The sequence below is a fragment of the Capsicum annuum genome, chromosome 4 (assembly GCF_002878395.1).
Source record: "Capsicum annuum cultivar UCD-10X-F1 chromosome 4, UCD10Xv1.1, whole genome shotgun sequence".
NCBI lineage: Eukaryota > Viridiplantae > Streptophyta > Magnoliopsida > Solanales > Solanaceae > Capsicum > Capsicum annuum.
In genome coordinates this window covers 100,056,738-100,074,984 of record NC_061114.1, presented here as the reverse complement: position 1 = coordinate 100,074,984, position 18,247 = coordinate 100,056,738, and the positions used below count along the sequence as shown (strand labels likewise).

At 34.8% G+C, this 18,247-nt stretch overlaps 2 protein-coding genes across 11 annotated transcripts; one reads left to right on the top strand and one right to left on the bottom strand.

Moving 5' to 3' along the window:
- Positions 1 to 419: 419 nt before the first annotated feature.
- Positions 420 to 17,731, bottom strand: LOC107854389 (probable N-acetylglucosaminyl-phosphatidylinositol de-N-acetylase). 10 transcript variants are annotated; one of them, XM_047411918.1, is made up of 12 exons: positions 17,581 to 17,731; positions 10,916 to 11,079; positions 10,638 to 10,698; positions 9,644 to 9,714; positions 9,174 to 9,238; positions 8,930 to 8,974; positions 8,770 to 8,850; positions 6,976 to 7,043; positions 6,121 to 6,169; positions 5,658 to 5,819; positions 4,687 to 4,741; positions 420 to 927 (listed from the first exon to the last, which is right to left on the bottom strand). In XM_047411918.1, exons 2-10 carry the CDS (start codon positions 11,022 to 11,024, stop codon positions 5,712 to 5,714), a joined length of 657 nt encoding a protein of 218 aa, XP_047267874.1. In that variant the 5' UTR covers positions 11,025 to 11,079; positions 17,581 to 17,731; the 3' UTR covers positions 420 to 927; positions 4,687 to 4,741; positions 5,658 to 5,711. The 10 variants fall into 10 exon arrangements, with proteins under 10 accessions (XP_047267874.1, XP_047267867.1, XP_047267872.1 ...); XM_047411911.1 differs by having other exon boundaries at positions 420 to 2,176; positions 4,692 to 4,741; XM_047411916.1 differs by having other exon boundaries at positions 4,692 to 4,741.
- On the top strand, positions 13,450 to 14,013 carry LOC107854374. Its single transcript, XM_016699384.1, has one exon. The coding sequence runs from the start codon at positions 13,450 to 13,452 to the stop codon at positions 14,011 to 14,013; it is 564 nt and encodes a 187-aa protein (XP_016554870.1).
- Positions 17,732 to 18,247: the final 516 nt, after the last annotated feature.

Below are 18,247 nucleotides of genomic sequence, written 5' to 3'. Positions count from 1 at the left end.
TAAACACAACTCGTTACAGATATATAAGTTACAACGGGTCGTCTTTCCTTGATTGGGTGTCGTGGACCATTTGTCTAGTTGTCTTGTGTGATATATATGTCATGGTTCGAGTCTTGGAGGTAGTCACTAATGCTTGCATTAAGGTATCTCTTGAGATGTGACCTTCCCTAGATTTTGCTTACGCCGGTTGCTTTGTGCATCAAATTAGCTTTTTATGTCTTTTCTCTAAAAGGTTTACTCTGGTTGTTTTAGCAAAAATGGTGGGGGTTGTAGTGCGTTCTAGTTCTTGGTCACAACTTATGCATATAAACTACTCTCTTCGTTCTCGTCTGTCGATTCATGAAGTGGTGTTTTATGATCTAAAACAAGTAATTGATATTTGTGCGACTATAAAATCATAGCATTAAAGGAAAGTTAAATTATTTCTAGTAAGTAAGATATTATTCTTGAAATAAACTGAAAAAGAAAATATTGACATATAAATCAGAATTGTATAGTTAATAGTTAATTAGAAAGTTATGGTAATAATGTCATATAATGTGGAACATACAGAGTATTGTATTGAGGTATTTTTACCACACAACCCTCCCCTCAGGAAAAAAGGAAAAAAAGAAAAAAGAAGAAATATACACAAGCAGTGGAGTATGAGTTCTAAATTCCATTGCTTTTACCAATCATGTGGAGCAATTTATTCCTTCCTTTTAACACCTCTTCAAATACTAGATTAACTTGTGATTCAAACTTCTCCAAACCAGCCTTTAGAGCTTTAGATTTCTGCAGAATAACATCTTTATTCTTCTTAATCTCTTCTTCATCTTCTCCATATCCTCTTTTTAACTTTTCTTTTACTTGCATTATTGCCTTCTCCATTTCTTCATACTCAGGAAATCCTATCATCCACTTCTCTCCATCTTTGCAAAATTTCCTCTGAAATTCAGTGGCAAGTTCATTAATTGAGTCCCTAAATGACTTAGTTGGAGAAGAGTTACAACAAATCCTATCAACTTCTTCCAACTTATAATTCTTAGTTGGATACAAAAAAACACTTAAAAGAATGTAAGATAATAAACTCATTACAACTCCTATTCTGCAATCAAACTTGAACAACAATCCCTTAGTTGCATTTCTGGAATAAGAATTCTCTTGCTGTCCCTTTGTACAATTGATTGCATATTGGCAAATGACTGCCTCATAATTATTCAAATTCTTGATTGTAGCATCAACTATTAAATGATACATATTGATCTTAAAACTTGATGACTTCAGCATGTTACATAGTTCCATGATGTTCAAACTCTCCTTCATGTACAAATTCAACAAATTGTCATTGATCCATGTACATGGTACCTTTGATTTCTCCAATATGACGAGACGAAATTCAGAGTGAAGTTTTTTCAGCGAAGTCATGGCTTGTACACACCATTGAAGAGTCAAAGAATTCTTGGATAGTGATAGTTGGAGATTCTTGATTTCATTGGTGAATGAAGTGAAGAGAGCCATAGTTTCACTATTTGTAACATGAAAGATACATTTTCTTTTGTGGTGAAATGGAGAAAGACAAGCCATATATGCCCTTCCCATTATTTGGCTATTCTAACACAAGAAAAAGATGCCAACTTTGGGAGATTATCAAGGGGTGGAGAAGTAGAGAGGAGGTGAATTAGTAAGGTGGAAAAAAATGGGGAGATATTTAGAGGAGGTGCATTAGTAAGGTGGAAAAGGGTGGGGAGATAGTTGTTGGTAGGAGAAAGATGTAAGAAACGCATTCCTTAATCAATATTACCATTAAAATTAGCTTTCAAAATCTTGAAAATACCACACCTTAACTTATAATATTTATACAAATTCCCACCCTTACAAAGTAATTACAAAAATTTCAGCTAACTATATATAATGTATCGGGAAGCTAATTATGTATCTCAGCAGACCCAAAATAAAAAAAATGTACCCAAAGCTAATTATGTATTTTTTACAAGAAAAAAGTGTATCTTCGTTGGATGTATTATGTATCTCCACAGACCTAAAATTTGAAAAAAATATATCGAGAGCTAATTATGTATCTTTACAAAGAAAAAAATGTATCTCTGTTGATGTACCGAAAGTTAATAGCAGACCCAAAGTCACGTTTTTCAGTAATTATGCGAGATGTCAGAATTTTCTGTAATCAAGCTCCAAACTGCAGGGAAATATACACCTTAACTTATCATATTTATATAAATCCCTGCTCTTACAAAATAATTACAAAAATTCCAACTAATTATGTAACTTCGTTGGATGTATCGAGAGCTAATTATGTATCTTGACAGACCCAAAATTAAAAAAAATATATTGAGAGCTAATTATGTATCTTTACAGAAGAAAAAATGTAATTGGATGTATTATGCATCTCAACATACCTAAAATCGAAAAAAAATATATATGAAGCTAATTATGTATCTTTACGAAGGAAAAAGTATGTCTTTGTTCGATGTATCGGGAGCTAATTACGTATTTCGGCATACCTAACATTGAGATTTTCAGTAATTATGAAAAATATCGAGATTTTTTATGTTAAGCTCCAAACTGTCGAAATTTATTTTGTTTTCTCTATTTTTTATGTTTTCTCCCTTTTTCTCTCAATAACAACAAATAAATTTAATTTTTATATACCGATGACAATGTAAAAAAAAATTAATTAAATTCTCGATATAATTTAACTAGTTATGACTACTTATCATTCTATTCTTCGAGTTACCTTATTAGGCTTGTTATGAGAAGTTATATTCATCGTAGATTAACTCAACTTGATAGTTATTTATTTAGTCAAAGTTTGTTATAGTAGTCATTTTCTATAACAATATTTTGTTATAACAATCAATTTTTTTTTTGAAACTGTTTTTTTTATGTTATATTATAATAAGTTTTCTCTATTACAATATTTTACTATAATAATTAAAAATGTTCAGACAAACAAAGCCGTCGTGAAGAAATTTAACATAGCACAAAACTTAAATTAATCATAAAAGGTTGGAATTGTAGTGAATGGGGGAAATAAAGAAGAATGCTTGGAGATAAAGCAAAATGTTTGGCAAATTTGTAACTTTAGGTTAAACAGGAAAATAAAGACAAGGTGGAGAAGTCACACAATGTATTTGGAGAAAAGGAAGGATTTACTAAAGAAAGAGGAATTTGTGACACATTTATAGAAATTATCCTTTTCCACTTGAAAAGTGCTTCCTTTGCTACTTAAACACATTTACTACCTTTTACGTGGCTTTTTGTCCAACTTGTAGAATATCTTTTATCGTTTCAAAATTTTGATAGGGACTTGTCACTTTTTCTTTAAAATAAAAATAGCAGTCTTTGGTGTGTTCGGTACGAGGAAAAAAATTTTGTAACTTTTTTAGTTTTGATACGTAAATAAAATATTATACTAAATATAAAGATATATAATCTAGATAAATTTTATAGAAGGTGGAAGGTGGTAGTAGGGTGTGGGGTGATAAGGATGGAGGCAACTAAGTGAGGTGAAGATGGGATCTATTGGAAGCTGAAGCGGACACAATAAATATGAAATATCATTTGTTTAACTTATTTTGTTATTTTTATAAAAAAATATTTTTTTATTTTCAGAAAAACTTATTTTCTTAAAGAAATGTTTTCAAAAGAATAAGTTGCGAGAAATAGAAAATGTCTTCAAGAGGACAATTGCACGAATTAGAACTTCATGTTCAAAATACTAAGTATTACTTATTAATGAGCAAAGAAATTGCATTTAACCACCAGAGTTGGCATAGTGGTTCAGCGCTATGTCCCTTAAGCAAGAGGTCGGAGGTTCAATCCCCGCCTTTGGCGAATGGAGCAAACTCTATGACCAGTTTCCTGTTGCAAAATGCGCTGACCGAGGAACGGAGGATTAGTCTCACGACTGGCGGATACCTTGGGAAACAAAAAATAACAAAGAAATTGCATTTGCGTGGCTGAAAATTGAAACAAACTCTTGAAGAAAGGGATAATCACATAAACCTTATTAAAGCTATAGGATTTTTGAATCGCAAAAAAAAAAATTGATTAAGAGCCCATTTGAATTGATTTATTTTAAATGTTTTAAAGCTAAAATAACTTGTAGCTTCTTTTTGCAGTGTTTGTATAAGCCAACAGAAACACTACAATGTGAGATGGAAGTCCCCGTTGATCCCAGAACAATCTTGTTGTTGTTTGTATTATTTGGTCTACGCATCAAAACTAATAACCACATATGATATTACTCGGGATTATGCACTAAAGATTATTCAATGAATTGTACCAAGCTTTCATGAGGTTCATTCAAGGCTTAGATCTTTTTGTATTTAGTCTTGAGCCAGAGGTCTTTCAAAAACAATCTCTATCTCACCTCTAACGTAATTGTACGGACTGCAAACACTTTACCCCCTCTTTGTGAAAATTTACTGGCTGTGTTGTATTTAGTAAATCAGAGATCAATAAATCAGTTGATGTTTTAAAGTTTAGAGTCCAGCTTCTTGAGTAATCTGATTTTGTGGTTGGTTAAAACAATTTTGTTACTTGAAGGGACCCAAAACTTTCAAAAGGAATAATTGTCTGAAGGCAACGTACAGGTCGCCGGGAGGCACACTAACAAGAATACAACAACAATACCCAATATAATCCCATCAAGTGGGGTATGGGGAGATTAGAGTATACGCGAACCTTACCTCTACCTCAGAGCCTCTTTCCGATAGACCCTTGGCTCAATAAGCATATTCTATAAGAATGACAAAGAAAAAAGAGAGAAGAGTTAAGAGCACAAAAAGAAAACCAATCTTTAAAATTGACCTAGCATAAACAAAAGCACCAGGCATTATTACTAACTAAAATAAAATAAATATAAAAAAGAGCACATAACATTTTATGTTTATGCTCAATATCAGTGACAGATGGTTTTGACTATTCTACAACAACCAACAATTCTAACACGCCTTCAATTTTTTAATGGATCGAAAGTTTTTCAAAGAAAAGCTCACATGATAGATGGGGTACACACTTTAGCTTAGATGATTGATTTACCGAGTAGTTTTACTTATTCCCATTCCAAGTGTTGTTGAACCAAACATCTACTTGATCTTCCTTTCAAGTGTTTTGTTGAACCAATAACCTTACATGTATCTTAGTCAATCTTCCTAAGGCAGTTAACGTATGTGTAACTTGAGAAAGAAACAAATAGCTTCCGGAACCGGAAAAGGCAAACCAAACGACAGTTACAACATGTTATGTGTGTAAACTGCAATCTAAAAAATGTTCCTCTCCTTTATTTTTAGTCTCTGTGTGTGTGTGTTTGTGTTTGTAGCATATGTTTTGATACGCAGCTTTTGGGAAGCCTTCTTTTAAGCATCTGGCCAAACACCGATGTAATAGTCCCAAGAGTGATACCAGCAACTACTTCTCTACTGCAAGCTACACATCACGGACAACTGTGAGATGACTTGCAAGCTAGAGGATGTGTCTTATAGATCATTTACTATATATTTGATTTATCTTCTCGCTCCCATAATGGAATACAAAGACAAGGAAACGAATGCCTGGAAACAGAAACTGGAAATAAAAACCCTCCCTTTATTTCTTCCTTTCTAACTTTCCTTATTCTGGTACCATAAGCAAGACAATAACAAAGGTTTACATACCAAACCCATTGACTCTTGTGCTGAGCCATTGCAGCTAAGCTCCTTCTGGGATATTCATTTAGAAAGCAATGCACCACTCCACTTAAAATGGAACTTGGCAGATAGGAGGGACAACCATATGTCAACTGGTCCGCTGTACTTGCGCAATATGCTAGTGCTAACCTGAGAATGATTTAGCACAAAGCTCCCACTTCAAAACTTAAACCATAGAATTGTGATTAGCAAAGATGCCAACCATAGTCATAGAAATGCAAAACCAATTAACCCCTGAATGCTTCTAGCTATGGTATTCCCAAGAAAAAGATCTTAAATGAAAGATATGGTTGGTGAGAATTTATATAGTTGACCTCAACTTGCTTGAGATTGAGATGTACATGTAGTTATTGTTGTATGATATTCCCAAGAAACTAAAATAAAAATCTACAAGTAGTACCAGAAGTAAAGAGACAAGGGAAGAACTCACAAGTTCCCAGACCTCAACTTCTTTATGTGAAGTATCTTGCAATAGTTCTCTGCATGTAAGGAAACCATTTTACTAAGATGAGCAACAAAAGATGGAAAATGGAGGACATAAATTAGAGGTGCTACCTATATGTTTCAAGAAAGTAGATATTTCAAGGAAATTTAACTAAAAGAAAGCTACTAAGTCTAAGCCTTGCATATTTCAATACCAAATTCTGGACTGGTGGGAGAATTATACTACAATAACAACTATGCCTCAATCCCAAACCCAAGTTGGAGTCAGTTGTATGAATCCTCACCTAACCATGTCACTTTATTTAAGTTCATCTCATACCGATATCATACAAAAATAAAAATGAAAAGAAATATACTACTAGAATTCTCTATAGTTTATACTGGCATATAAATTTCTGATATGACTAAAAGACTCCAAGAATCATAGGACCTAAAGTAAACGTGCTAATCTAACTATCACAACAGAAGAACTATGATTAAGTTAATTTGTTGAATCTTGAAAAGATTTGTATTTAAGTCCTACATCTACAGAAGTGTCCAACTCATCAGTGTTTCCCTTGTCAGACAAAATACACAACATGTTTTCGGCATGTCAATCAGTTATAGTTCAATAAAAGAAAAGTAAAGAATCCCTTATAACAAAGCTTGTTCAGAAAACCTAATAAAGTATAAGAGATATCATACTAGAAAGTAACAGGATCATTATGAAACTTTGGTAGTATTAAATATCACTGTCAATAATAAGTAACTCTTTTTATAACATCTGCAAGAGCACTTCCAAGTAATACCAAATCTTGCACATGTACTACCAACGGCTACCAGAATATGATGAATAACTTACCGTACACCTTGATGAACATCTTGATGGTTACAGTGACCGGAGACTCCATAATTATCAAAAGTTATGACCTGGAAACAAATGTCCATGAGATGAAAAGGTGACATAAATAATATTTCCCTCTGCTCACAAATAACTTCAATGCAACATTCTAAATACAGATAAAAAGAAAAAACAGAAATTAGAAAGTGAATAAGTGACAGCAAATTTAAATAAGATTCCCCGCTGCTCACTTAACGCTATTGACTTGACTTCTTTATTTATATTGAAGATGATTATTTTCATTTTTCCCTTGGTTAAATGAAATCTCTTGAATTAATTTGCTCCTCTACTTGCAACTCAGATGTTCCTACATCAAAATAAAAAACTTTTGTGAAGCCGCTCAAATCTGAAACTGTTGGCGTGACTTAACTTAAAGCTCGCTTCAAAAATCATATAGAACAATTCTGGACTTTTGATATGTTGTAGATTTTGAAGTCTAGTTTCTAGTAAATGATTACTCCCATAAACGTGTTGAGGTGTGAAAAAAGTGACATAAGTTGAAAAGAGAAAGGAAAAGAAGAAGAGGACTTGTTCGAAAACCACCAATGGATGATGCAAAACCAAGACCAAAGACCATTTTATATAGAGGTTGGGATGATGGAACTCAAGAGGGATAAAGCTTTCAAAACAAAAGAGAATTAAGTTCTCACTTCCGAAAGTCAAGTAGCATAAGGTTTCCAAAGGGATTAATGGTTCCCACATTTGCAAGAAAATCCTAAGGGTATCAGAATCCCATAGGTAAGTGGGAAACACAAAAATTGCAAGAAAAAAATTCATTCTATCATAAAATGTTCTGAATTTTTTCCTTTTGATAGAGGGATTATCAAACTCCAGAATTACAAGTGTCTCAACTTCAATTTCACAAAAGGATGGAAAATAAAATTCATTCAAGACATATAAAAGCTGAAATGGAGTATTGTCTTCATCAGGTACTTCAAGGCCCATCCTTGAACAATTATACACCTTGAGAAGTATTAAACTAAGGGATAATTGCAGTTTATTGAATTTAAATCCACAAAGATATATTAGCCAAATAAATATTGCGGGCAAATATAATTGAATTATTTATTTAAATTCAATTATAAGTATGGATGTAATTAATGGTCCAATTTTGTTGGGCTAGCCAATTGTTATGGATTTCAAGTGATGATCCCACTTTGTTACGCCCGAAATGTCATCTTATCCTATAGGCTCAGATTGACGCTACGCCACAGGCCAAATGACGTGTCACACCAAGTCAACTGGAAAAGTCAACAGGGTAATGCCACATGCTAAACGACAAGGCATACCAAGTCCAATCAAAAGGCCAATGAAATATGACACATATAGGAGTGACATGTTCTGGCCAATCAAATGTGATTGTGTAATCTGATTCGTCGGTGATTTAAGTCAGCCAATCAAATGAAGAGTTTGTCCTTGTCACAGTCCTTCCTCCTATAACTATAAATAAGGCTCATCATAATTCATAAAACGAACTAGAATTCATAACAAGCAAGAAAGAGCTTGTGGATCAAAGGCCTTTGGATCAAGCTTCACTTGTACAAGTGGTGTATGTTTTTGGCTTTTGATTTGACTACATGCCACTCCATTAGCATGTGCATGATGCTGTTTTATTTGACTTGGTATGCCATGTTATCTGACATGTGGCACCAAACTGAGCATCTAGGACAAAATGACACCTTAGGCCTAACATAGTAAGCTCATCACTCGAAAAGGCCATATTAGGTGAACGCGATAATTACTGAAATTACGTACCAAATCAATTGCGCAATTGACAATTTCCTCCTTGATAATCTTTGACAGTAACTTAGAGTTCCATGATTTGCCAAAACCATCCTAGTAAGAACTAGGCTTTAGAACCCCGCTTAATCATTTAAGAACATAGAGATTTAGCATTTTGATACAATCAGAATACCTGTAGATCTGGATGGTCAAGGACTTTCACTTGCTTTTGTGGAACCTACATGAGTAAATAGAGAACAGAAAGATCAACGACTAATATCTGACTAGCTTCTCAAACATTTTACAAAAACTTCTGTTACAGAAATTCACAGAAATAGTGTAATGCAGGAACAATTGCATGAAAGCCAACATAAAAGATCACAGATCTAGCCTTAATGCATCACTGAAAATTCTATTCAGATAAAATTTCACGTCACCTTAAGCACAGTCGAGGCTAAACAAAGTTCTTCTTTTCTGATATTCCCTATACCATCTGCATTACCTATATTTAAATACAATGCGATAAAGCACAAACAAAATACTGAAAGTTAGCATCAGTAACAGACTCTTGCTTATCTAGGATAAAGATTTGTAAAGAACGGTTCCAGTTATTTGCATTCTGATCATTTAAACATTTTAAAGTTGAAAGAAAAAACTGCAATAAATTTAATTCAGAGAGTAAACCTCGGGTTTAAAAACACTGCTTGAACTGGATCATACTTTTTTAAAAACTCAATTGTTCAAGTATTTCAAGCGGTTCAAAAATAAACTTTCCATTTTAGGTTTTCTTTTGCATCTAGAGACATATATATGGCAACCAAAATACACGTCACGCAAAACTTAGGCATAAAAGAAATTTGTTGATTCAGCATCTGCAATAGAAATTGAAATATTCTAATAGCCTTACCGGTTGACATGCATAATATGTGCAGATTACATCCTCTCAAAGACAAATAATTAATGGTTGGAGTAAAGAACCTGCAGTATAGAGTTAAGAGCACCATAAGTCATTATCATTACAACAGTGATGCTTTGTAAAGCAACAACAACAACAACATACCCAGTAAAAGGCCATTACTTACATTATTTATTACTTAATAATGAGATTGCCTAAACATTAAAAGGTCATTGTATCATATGTAGGAATGACATCTATAGTTAGAGACACGGTAACAATCAACTAACATCGTGAGTTGAGATCCTTCTTACCAACTATATTTAACACAATTTGCAAAGGGAAACATAGTCGAAGAACGGATGCTTCTCTGAGAACAAGCATAAAGGAAATTTGATAAACTTAAGGAAAGGAATAGCATTTTCTTAGGTTGTAGATTTTAATGTATCATGACACCATATGCTTAACAAAACAAACCAAAAGAAAAAGATTCAATTCATAATTTGTATAAAGACAAATCATATTTCATTTAACGAAAACTTAAGGAACGGAATAGCATTTTCTTAGGTTGTAGATTTTAATGTATCATGACACCATATGCTTAACAAACAAACCAAAAGAAAAAGATTCAATTCATAATTTGTATAAAGACAAATCATATTTCATTTAACGACCTATTTAACAAAGAGATAATGATTGAATCTTATAATTTAGCCCACTAAATTCTAGTCCACCATGTTTCAAGGAAGACATATGAATTCATGGGACTTATTATTCAGTGACTGTGCCTATAAGCTCAACTAATTAAATTTTGTTTCAACTGCGCAACTTTGTGTTAATGTATAACTAATGATACATAGGGCTCTCATAATCTTGCTTAAAACTAACATATAGTTCCAAGTGTCTTAACCTGCAACTCCCTCTATAGCAATTCAAAAGTCAGCGTTGCTCAGGAAATTCATGACAGGAACAAATAACAACTCAAAGTTAAGACATTCAACATTACATAGACTCATCATCAGGATGGGCAATAACCAACAACACATTTCTCTTGCAAAAACCTCCACCTGAAACATAAGAAGAAAATAATAATATCAAGAGGGGAAGCAGCTGATCCTTAAAATACCAGAAGGGAAGCCATTGACTGCAGAACAAACACTACAGGCAAAGGTGTATATGTGGCTGTATTTTGATTCTAAAAGAAAACTGAATAAAAACACTGAGACAGCCAGTAAATGCAAAAGAAAAGAAGAATTGACATTTCGTAGAGAAGTCACTCCATACCATCATTCAAAACTTCAACTTGTGAGGCAGAGAAAGATTCGTGGAGAATTTTAAAGAGTGAAGCCACCCACAGCACAACCATTGTAACGATGATTGCTAGCCACTCCATTTGACTTTCTTATTAGCAGAACAACAGATGCACAGAATTGTATCTGCATGTTAATCTGAAACGAGTTGTATTACTAAAACCCATAATGGTAAATGAAATTGGTACTTCATAAAGAGAAATCAGACACCAATAACTCAAGGAGATCATGGGATCCTATTAACTATAAACCTTACAACAAACAGTATCCACTACATTACAAGCTTTTCTTGTCAACCCTTGTTGAAAGAGATTACGCTGGAATGGTTTTTTGGGTGTAATCTGGAACAAGCTTTGTGTTCTTTCTGTTTACACTACTACTGAACATTCAAAAAAAAAATGGAAAAGCACGACTCCTAAAAATTAGGTAGCAAAAATGAATTTTGCTTTTGCTCATTAAAAATGTCCACAAAATTATATAACCTGCATTTTACCTACTGAGTGTCAAACATGATAATATTCAAGAGTAGAGGTAACAACAGATAAATGAGCTTTAGATAAAAATACGAGGAGGTTATACCAGGAGAAGTCATGACCATCTAACACAGACAGGTGGTCTTGGATGAAAAGTGAAATAGATGAGTAGAAAAGGAGATCTAGTGAGAACTAAAGAGCACAATCAAGTGTGGCCTAGCGGTTCAATGAAGTGGTTGAGCACCACGAGGTTTCAGGTTCAATTCCTTCCCAACCTAGACAAACACTAGGTGTTCCCACTTTTTCTAATTTTGCTGGACAGAGTTACCAGGTTTATTAAAAAACAGGAGCACAAACAAATTACTTCTGTCACTTTATTTCATGTGAAGGTGTTTTACTGCACACAAAAATTGAGAAATTAAAGAAAACTTTTCACGTGGAAGAAAAATATATATATGCAAAGTACCAAAATTACCCATTTAAATGAGTGGTGTTGAGAGTGAGAGCTGCGATTTTCCCCAGATGACCAAGTAGATTCTTGGTTTCTACTTCCTCTTCCGAGGTTCTCTTTATACAGAAAATGAAATGGAGAGGCAAAGAGCTTCCTTCCTTCGTACATCTCTATTTTTACCCAACAAAAAACTTGATTTTTCCTTTATAAAATAGTGTTTGGGATCATCCACACCGTCTCAGACTTAATCCCAATATATCATTCCTTTCATGAAATAGGGAGTAATAGACTCATCCCCTACCTGTTGTCCCTAAGTAAAATACCAAATAAGGCCATTCATAATTCCCCCGCCCCATTGCAGCCGGCTTGCCTCATAAATCCCATCAAATATATGTAACGATTCAAACCTTCACATGGCTGATTTAAGGCCAATTGTTCAGCTGTCTTTCCACTTCAAAAGTCAATTCCATTTTCCAATTTTACATCTTTTTTCCATATCATGTTGTACAACAAGACCAGAAGCAACAACTATACTAGTAGATATGTTGCAATGCTTCCTCAATTATATTACCAAATTAAGAGGTAAAGGATTACTTAGGATTCACCCTTCAAACCGTCATTTATGTACTCACTTAAGTGGACTTGCTCCAGCAGATTATACTCCTTTGATGTTCATATATATTTTATTTGTTCCTACAACATATAACCAAGTCTAACTTGTGTCACTTATGCGCTTCATTAAGGTTTCAATTGGTCCAAATAAATGTTCAAAATTTACGGGGCTTTACGACTTTAATTTCAATATCTTCTTGCTTATTATCTTGTCATTTGTCGAGTTCTTGGTTAATTCCTTTCGTTGTTTGCATTTTTCAAAACTGGTGCCATAGTATATTTGTTTTATTGCTTTTGGCATAGGCTGTTGCTTCTTGATTCTTTCGTATAGATTTCTGATTGTTTTCCTAAGCATATAGTTGACACAGCTTCACACTTCATTACTGATTTCATTCGCTATTAACCACCATTTCTTTTTAAGCCTTGCTTATTTGTTTTTTTAGTCTAACGTGTTTGAGCGCCTTCTTATGTTCTTCTCTTATTGAGTAATGGGTTTTGATGGTCGATGGTAGACTAGGGTCATGTCATAGGTCGAGGTTGAGGTCGGGATAAGGGTCCAAGGTGAGGTCGGGGTTTAGGTACGGGTTTGGGTTAAGGTCGATCTCGAGGTTAGGGATAAAGGATAGTAGAGTTAAGTGGGATAAGGGAGCCTACAGGTTGAGAGTTGGGTCCTGAAACATAGGAACTCTTCAAGGTAAGTCCATCGAGCTCGTGGAGATTCTTAACAAGAGGAGGATTAGTATAGCTTATGTTCAGGAGACCAAATGGGTAGGGTCTTAGGCGAAGGATGTGGACGGGTATAAGTTGTGGTACTCTAGTAGCGTGAGGCATAGGAATGGGGTAGGTATCTTAGTAGATAAAAAGCTTAGGGGGCAGGTGGTGGAGGTTAAGCAGGTCAACGATAGGTTGATGTTAATTAAGTTGGTCATTGGAGAGTTTACACGAAATGCTATTAGTGCGTATGCTTCGCACATGGGCTTGGTTGAGAAAGAGAAGAAGTGTTTTTGGGAGATTTTGGATGAGATGGTGAGAGGTGTTACGAGCACCGAGAAGCTTTTCGTAGGAGGTGGTTTCAATGGTCCTATTGGGTCATTATCAAAAGTCTATGATGATGTGCATGGAGGGTTCAGTTTTGTGGAAAAGAATGATGGAGAAGCCTCACTTTTGGATTTTGCTAGGGCAATTGGTTTGGTGGTAGCAAATTCAAGCTTTCCGAAGAAAGAGGAGCACCTTATTGCATTTCGTAGTTCGATAATAGTCTTTTTACTCCTTATGAAGGGTGATAAAGCACTATGTAAAGACTATAAGGTCATACCTAGCGAGAATCTTTCAACCCAACATAAGCTTCTAGTGATGGACTTGAAAGTCAATAAGGGCAGAAAGAAGAGGAATGTGGTCATTGCTTTGGAGATAGGGGAGAAGTTGACGACTATGGAGGCTTGGGAGAGTAGAGGGGATGTGAACAGTATATGGGAGACAACTGCCAATTGCATCAGAGAGACAGCTAGGGAGGTGTTAGGTGTTTCGAGAGGTTGATCTGGCAAGCCCCAGGAGAACTAGTGGTGGAACGAAGAAGTTAAAAGGAAGGTGGAGTATAAGAAGGTGGCTTATGTGAAGTTGGTGGAGAGCAAAGATGAAGAGGAGAAGTGAACGAATGGGATGAGTATAAGTTAACTAGGAAAGAGGCTAAGTTAGCGGTTACGGTGGCTAAGACAACAACTTTCAAGAGCTTGTATGCGGCTTTAGACGAGAAAGGTAGGGATAAGAAGTTGTATAGGCTTGCCAGGGCTAGGGAGCGGAGGGACTATGAGCTTGACCAAGAGAAGTGTATCAAGGGAGAGGTTGGCAAAGTGTTTGTGGATGACGCCCTCATTAGGAGTAGGTGACAATCTTATTTTCATAGACTTTTGAACGATGAGAGGGACAAAGGTTTAGTACTGGGGAACTTGGAGCACTCAGAGAGGTGTTACGATTACGATTATTGTAAGCGTATTAAGGTTGAGGAGGTCAAATTTGAATTTCGTAGGATACGTAAGGATAGGGCGACCGGGGCAAACGAGATTCCGATGGATTTTTGGAAGAGCACTGGCGGGGCAGGTATGGAGTGGCTGACAAGGTTGTTAACATCATTTTTAGGACAATGAAGATGTCGGAAATTTGGAGATGGAGTATAATGATTCCATTATATAAGAACAAGGGAGACATTCAAAGTTGCAACAACTATTGAGGTATCAAATAGTTGAGACATACTATGAAGGGTTGGGAAAGAGTGGTAGTTGATGCTGATGAGGATCGTGACTATTTCAGAGAATCAGTTTGATTTCATGTCCGGTCGCTCGACTAATGAAGTTATTCATCTTGTAAGGAGATCATGGGAGCAGTATAGGGAGAGGAAGGACTTGCACATTGTGTTCATCAATCTTGAGAAAGCGTGCAACAAAGTCTCCGGGGAGGTTCTGTAGAGGTGCTTGGTGGTTAGAGGTATGTCTGTGGCATACACTAGGTCAATCTACGATATGTACAATAGAGCAAAGACTTGTGTGAGGACGAAAAGAGGAGATTCAGAGTATTTCCTATTTTGACAGGGTTGCACCAAGGATCGACTCTTAGTCCATTCACCATGGTAATGGATATATTAACACGACATATTCAAGGGGAGGTGCCTTGGTGTATGTTATATGTTGATACTGTAGTGCTTATTAACGAGACCCAGAGAAGTGTTAATGATAAGTTAGGGGTCTGGAAACAGACCTAGAGTCGAAAAGGTTTAGGTTGAGTAGGACCAAGACGGAGTACTTGGAGTGTAAGTTCAGTGATTTGACGCATGAGACTGACGTGGTAGTGAAGTTGGATTCTCAGACCATTCGGAAGAGAGATAGTTTCAAAATCTTGGGTCTATGATTCAGGAGAATAGAGAGATTGACGAGGATGTCCTGCACCGTATTACTGTCGGGTGATTGAAATGGAGGCTCGCTTCGGGAGCCTTGTGATAAAAAGATTCCTCCTAAGCTTAAAGGTAAGTTGTGAAGAGGCAGTCCGACTGGTTATGTTGTATGGAGTGAAATGTTGGCTAGTTAAGAACTCCCACATCCAACGGTTGAAGATGGCGGAGATGAGAATGTTGAGATGGATGTGTGGACTTACTAGAAGGGATAGGATTAGAAATGAGATTATTCGAGAGAAGGAGGGAGTGACTTTGGTGGAAGACAAGATGCGGGAAATGAGATTGAGATGGTTTGGACATGTGATGAGGAGGTGCACGGATGACCCAGTACGAAGGTGTGAGAGACTGACCATGGATGGTTTCAGACGGGATAGAGGTAGGCCGACGAAATATTGGTAGGAAGTAATTAGGCATGACATGAAGCAGTTACAACTTACAGAGGACATGACTCTTGATAGGAAGGTGCGGAGGACGCAGATTAAGGTAGAGAGTTAGTGGGTAGGAGCGTATCTTTACTAGTAGGGAGGAGTGCTTCGTTTGTAGATGTACCTGTAGTCATAGTGTTATGCATATGCCTCGTAGTTTCTTGTTTGTGGTATTTTGGTGATGTCTATTATTTTTGATAGATAGTTCATAGTATTACTCTGTGTCTTGTTTCTTTTATTATCTATTAGTGTATTACCCCATTTTGATGTTTGTTTTTATGTTTTTGGCTTGTTATATTGTTATTTTTCTTGAGCTGGAGGTCTATCAAAAACAAACTCTCTACTCCATCTAAGGTAATGGTATGAGCTGCGTATACTTTATCCTCCCCAGACCCACTTTGTGGGAATACACTGGCTATGTTGCTTTTGTTGTTGTTTTCTAGCTTATTATCCTCGAAAGGCACCAAACGGTAATTAATATTTCATGTTGTGCATCTTGATAAAAAATTGCATCTGCATTTATTCACTTTCTTGATATCACACAAAATTTGCTCTTTTCAAGTGTTCAGTTTTACTTGCATAGTTGAGTTTGATTTACTTAGTAGGCTTTTGGACATGCGATATGAAGTTCGTAATTTGAAATCATGAGATGATATGGCCGTTTAGACATGTGATTTCAATTATTGATTTCATATTAGGACATGATATTCCAAATTCTCCAAAATGTGTGATTTGGGATTTCACATCATGATTTGAATTTTTTTAAAATACATAAATTGGCCAACAAATTTATATTTTGTAATAGAAGCCCCACCGTTATTACTCTTATCAATCTTTAAACCATTCATATCTCATATAACCATTACTCTCGCCAACATAGTTTTTTTTAAAATGTATTTCAAATTATGAACTTCCCAGTTTTATACAAAGCTATCCGATTTCCGTCACATGTTCAATTTACTTAATTTTTAACATAAGATTTGATCAATAAATGTTAGTGTTTTTTTAAAGAATATCTTTGTAATAGTGTATTATACTTTTGTAATGAACTTTAGATTATTTGGTAAGATTGTATGAAGAATTGGATAATTTTGATAGTTTTCAAACCTTATGGGGGGGGTTTTGTGTTTATAAAAAAAATACAACTTAAGAATTCCAAATTGCATGTTGAAACATAACTTCAAACTTCATCTTATATGATTTCAAATCATGATTTCATCTCAAATGGCCCAACGGGCCCTTAAACTGTAGCAAATGCGAAAAGATTGTTTGTGTTTGCCTTCCATTGTATTAGATTTGGTTTATTACAATTTGCATTGGGGTTGTTTGGCAAATCGCCGAAAGAATACTGAAAGGTATTCCCATCAATTTAAAAAAAAATAATACTGAAAGCTATTCCCTTATATCTGTTCAAAATTAAATAAAAATTCAATTTAAATTATATAGCATAATCTCTGCAGGGTTTACTATATTATGAATTCCTTACGCTATGGAATTATCTCAAAATACTATATAATATAGCAGCAGATGCATTTGGAAAAGGATCATAAAAGGACAGAGAATAATGCAAATCAGAAAAGATACAACCAGCAAATTGAAAAGAAACAAGTAAACAACAGTATTAGTCATATACCATCAAGTTGATGGGTATTAAAACAAGCAGCAAGGTAGGAGTGTTTAGGTAAGTGTATAAGAGTGGATATTAAAAGACGAAAATAAAATCGAAATAATTACCTGAAGATAGATAAATCAGCAATATAGTGTATAAGAGAGACACAGGAAGGAGTGAGGGGGGAAAAACAGAACAGGAGAAAGGGGAAATAGAGTTCCTCAGTATTTTGAGAAAGAAGAGCAAGAAAAATAGGAAAAACAAATGGCCAGTGAAGAAAACCCAAATCTTGGATTTTTTAAAATTTTTATTTTGGGAATAATTATTTCAAAAATAAGTTAGTTATTAATGTATTAGTTATTTCATATTTTATTCTACAATCTCTATAAATATTGCAGTTAAATGGTCAAACACATCGTCAGACTCCTAAACTTGACACAAACTTTATTTTGATACCTCAACAGATCATTATTTATTTTCTACACTTTTAGACTTTCGACCTAAAATTAGCGGATGATATGACATAATGACAAATTAAAAAAGGACACATAATATTTGAGTTTAATATATATATATTTATATATATATATATATATATAATATTAAAAGTGTGAAAGACCTTAGAAATATTATTTGAATTTTTTGACCTTCATTAAAAGTCATTGTTTTAGACAAAATTGTCTTTTCACTATTTTTTTTTAATATTTAAGAGTAAGAATTAATTAAATGTATTTATGGTAACACATTTTCTTATTAGAAGTCATGAGAATTAATGACAATTAATACCCCTTT

What these genes read in the sequence shown, in the direction of transcription:
- LOC107854389 (XM_047411910.1), bottom strand. Translation starts at nt 1,581, where the DNA reads ATGGGAAGGGCATATATGGCTTGTCTTTCTCCATTTCACCACAAAAGA.
- LOC107854374 (XM_016699384.1), top strand. Translation starts at nt 13,450, where the DNA reads ATGGGCTTGGTTGAGAAAGAGAAGAAGTGTTTTTGGGAGATTTTGGAT.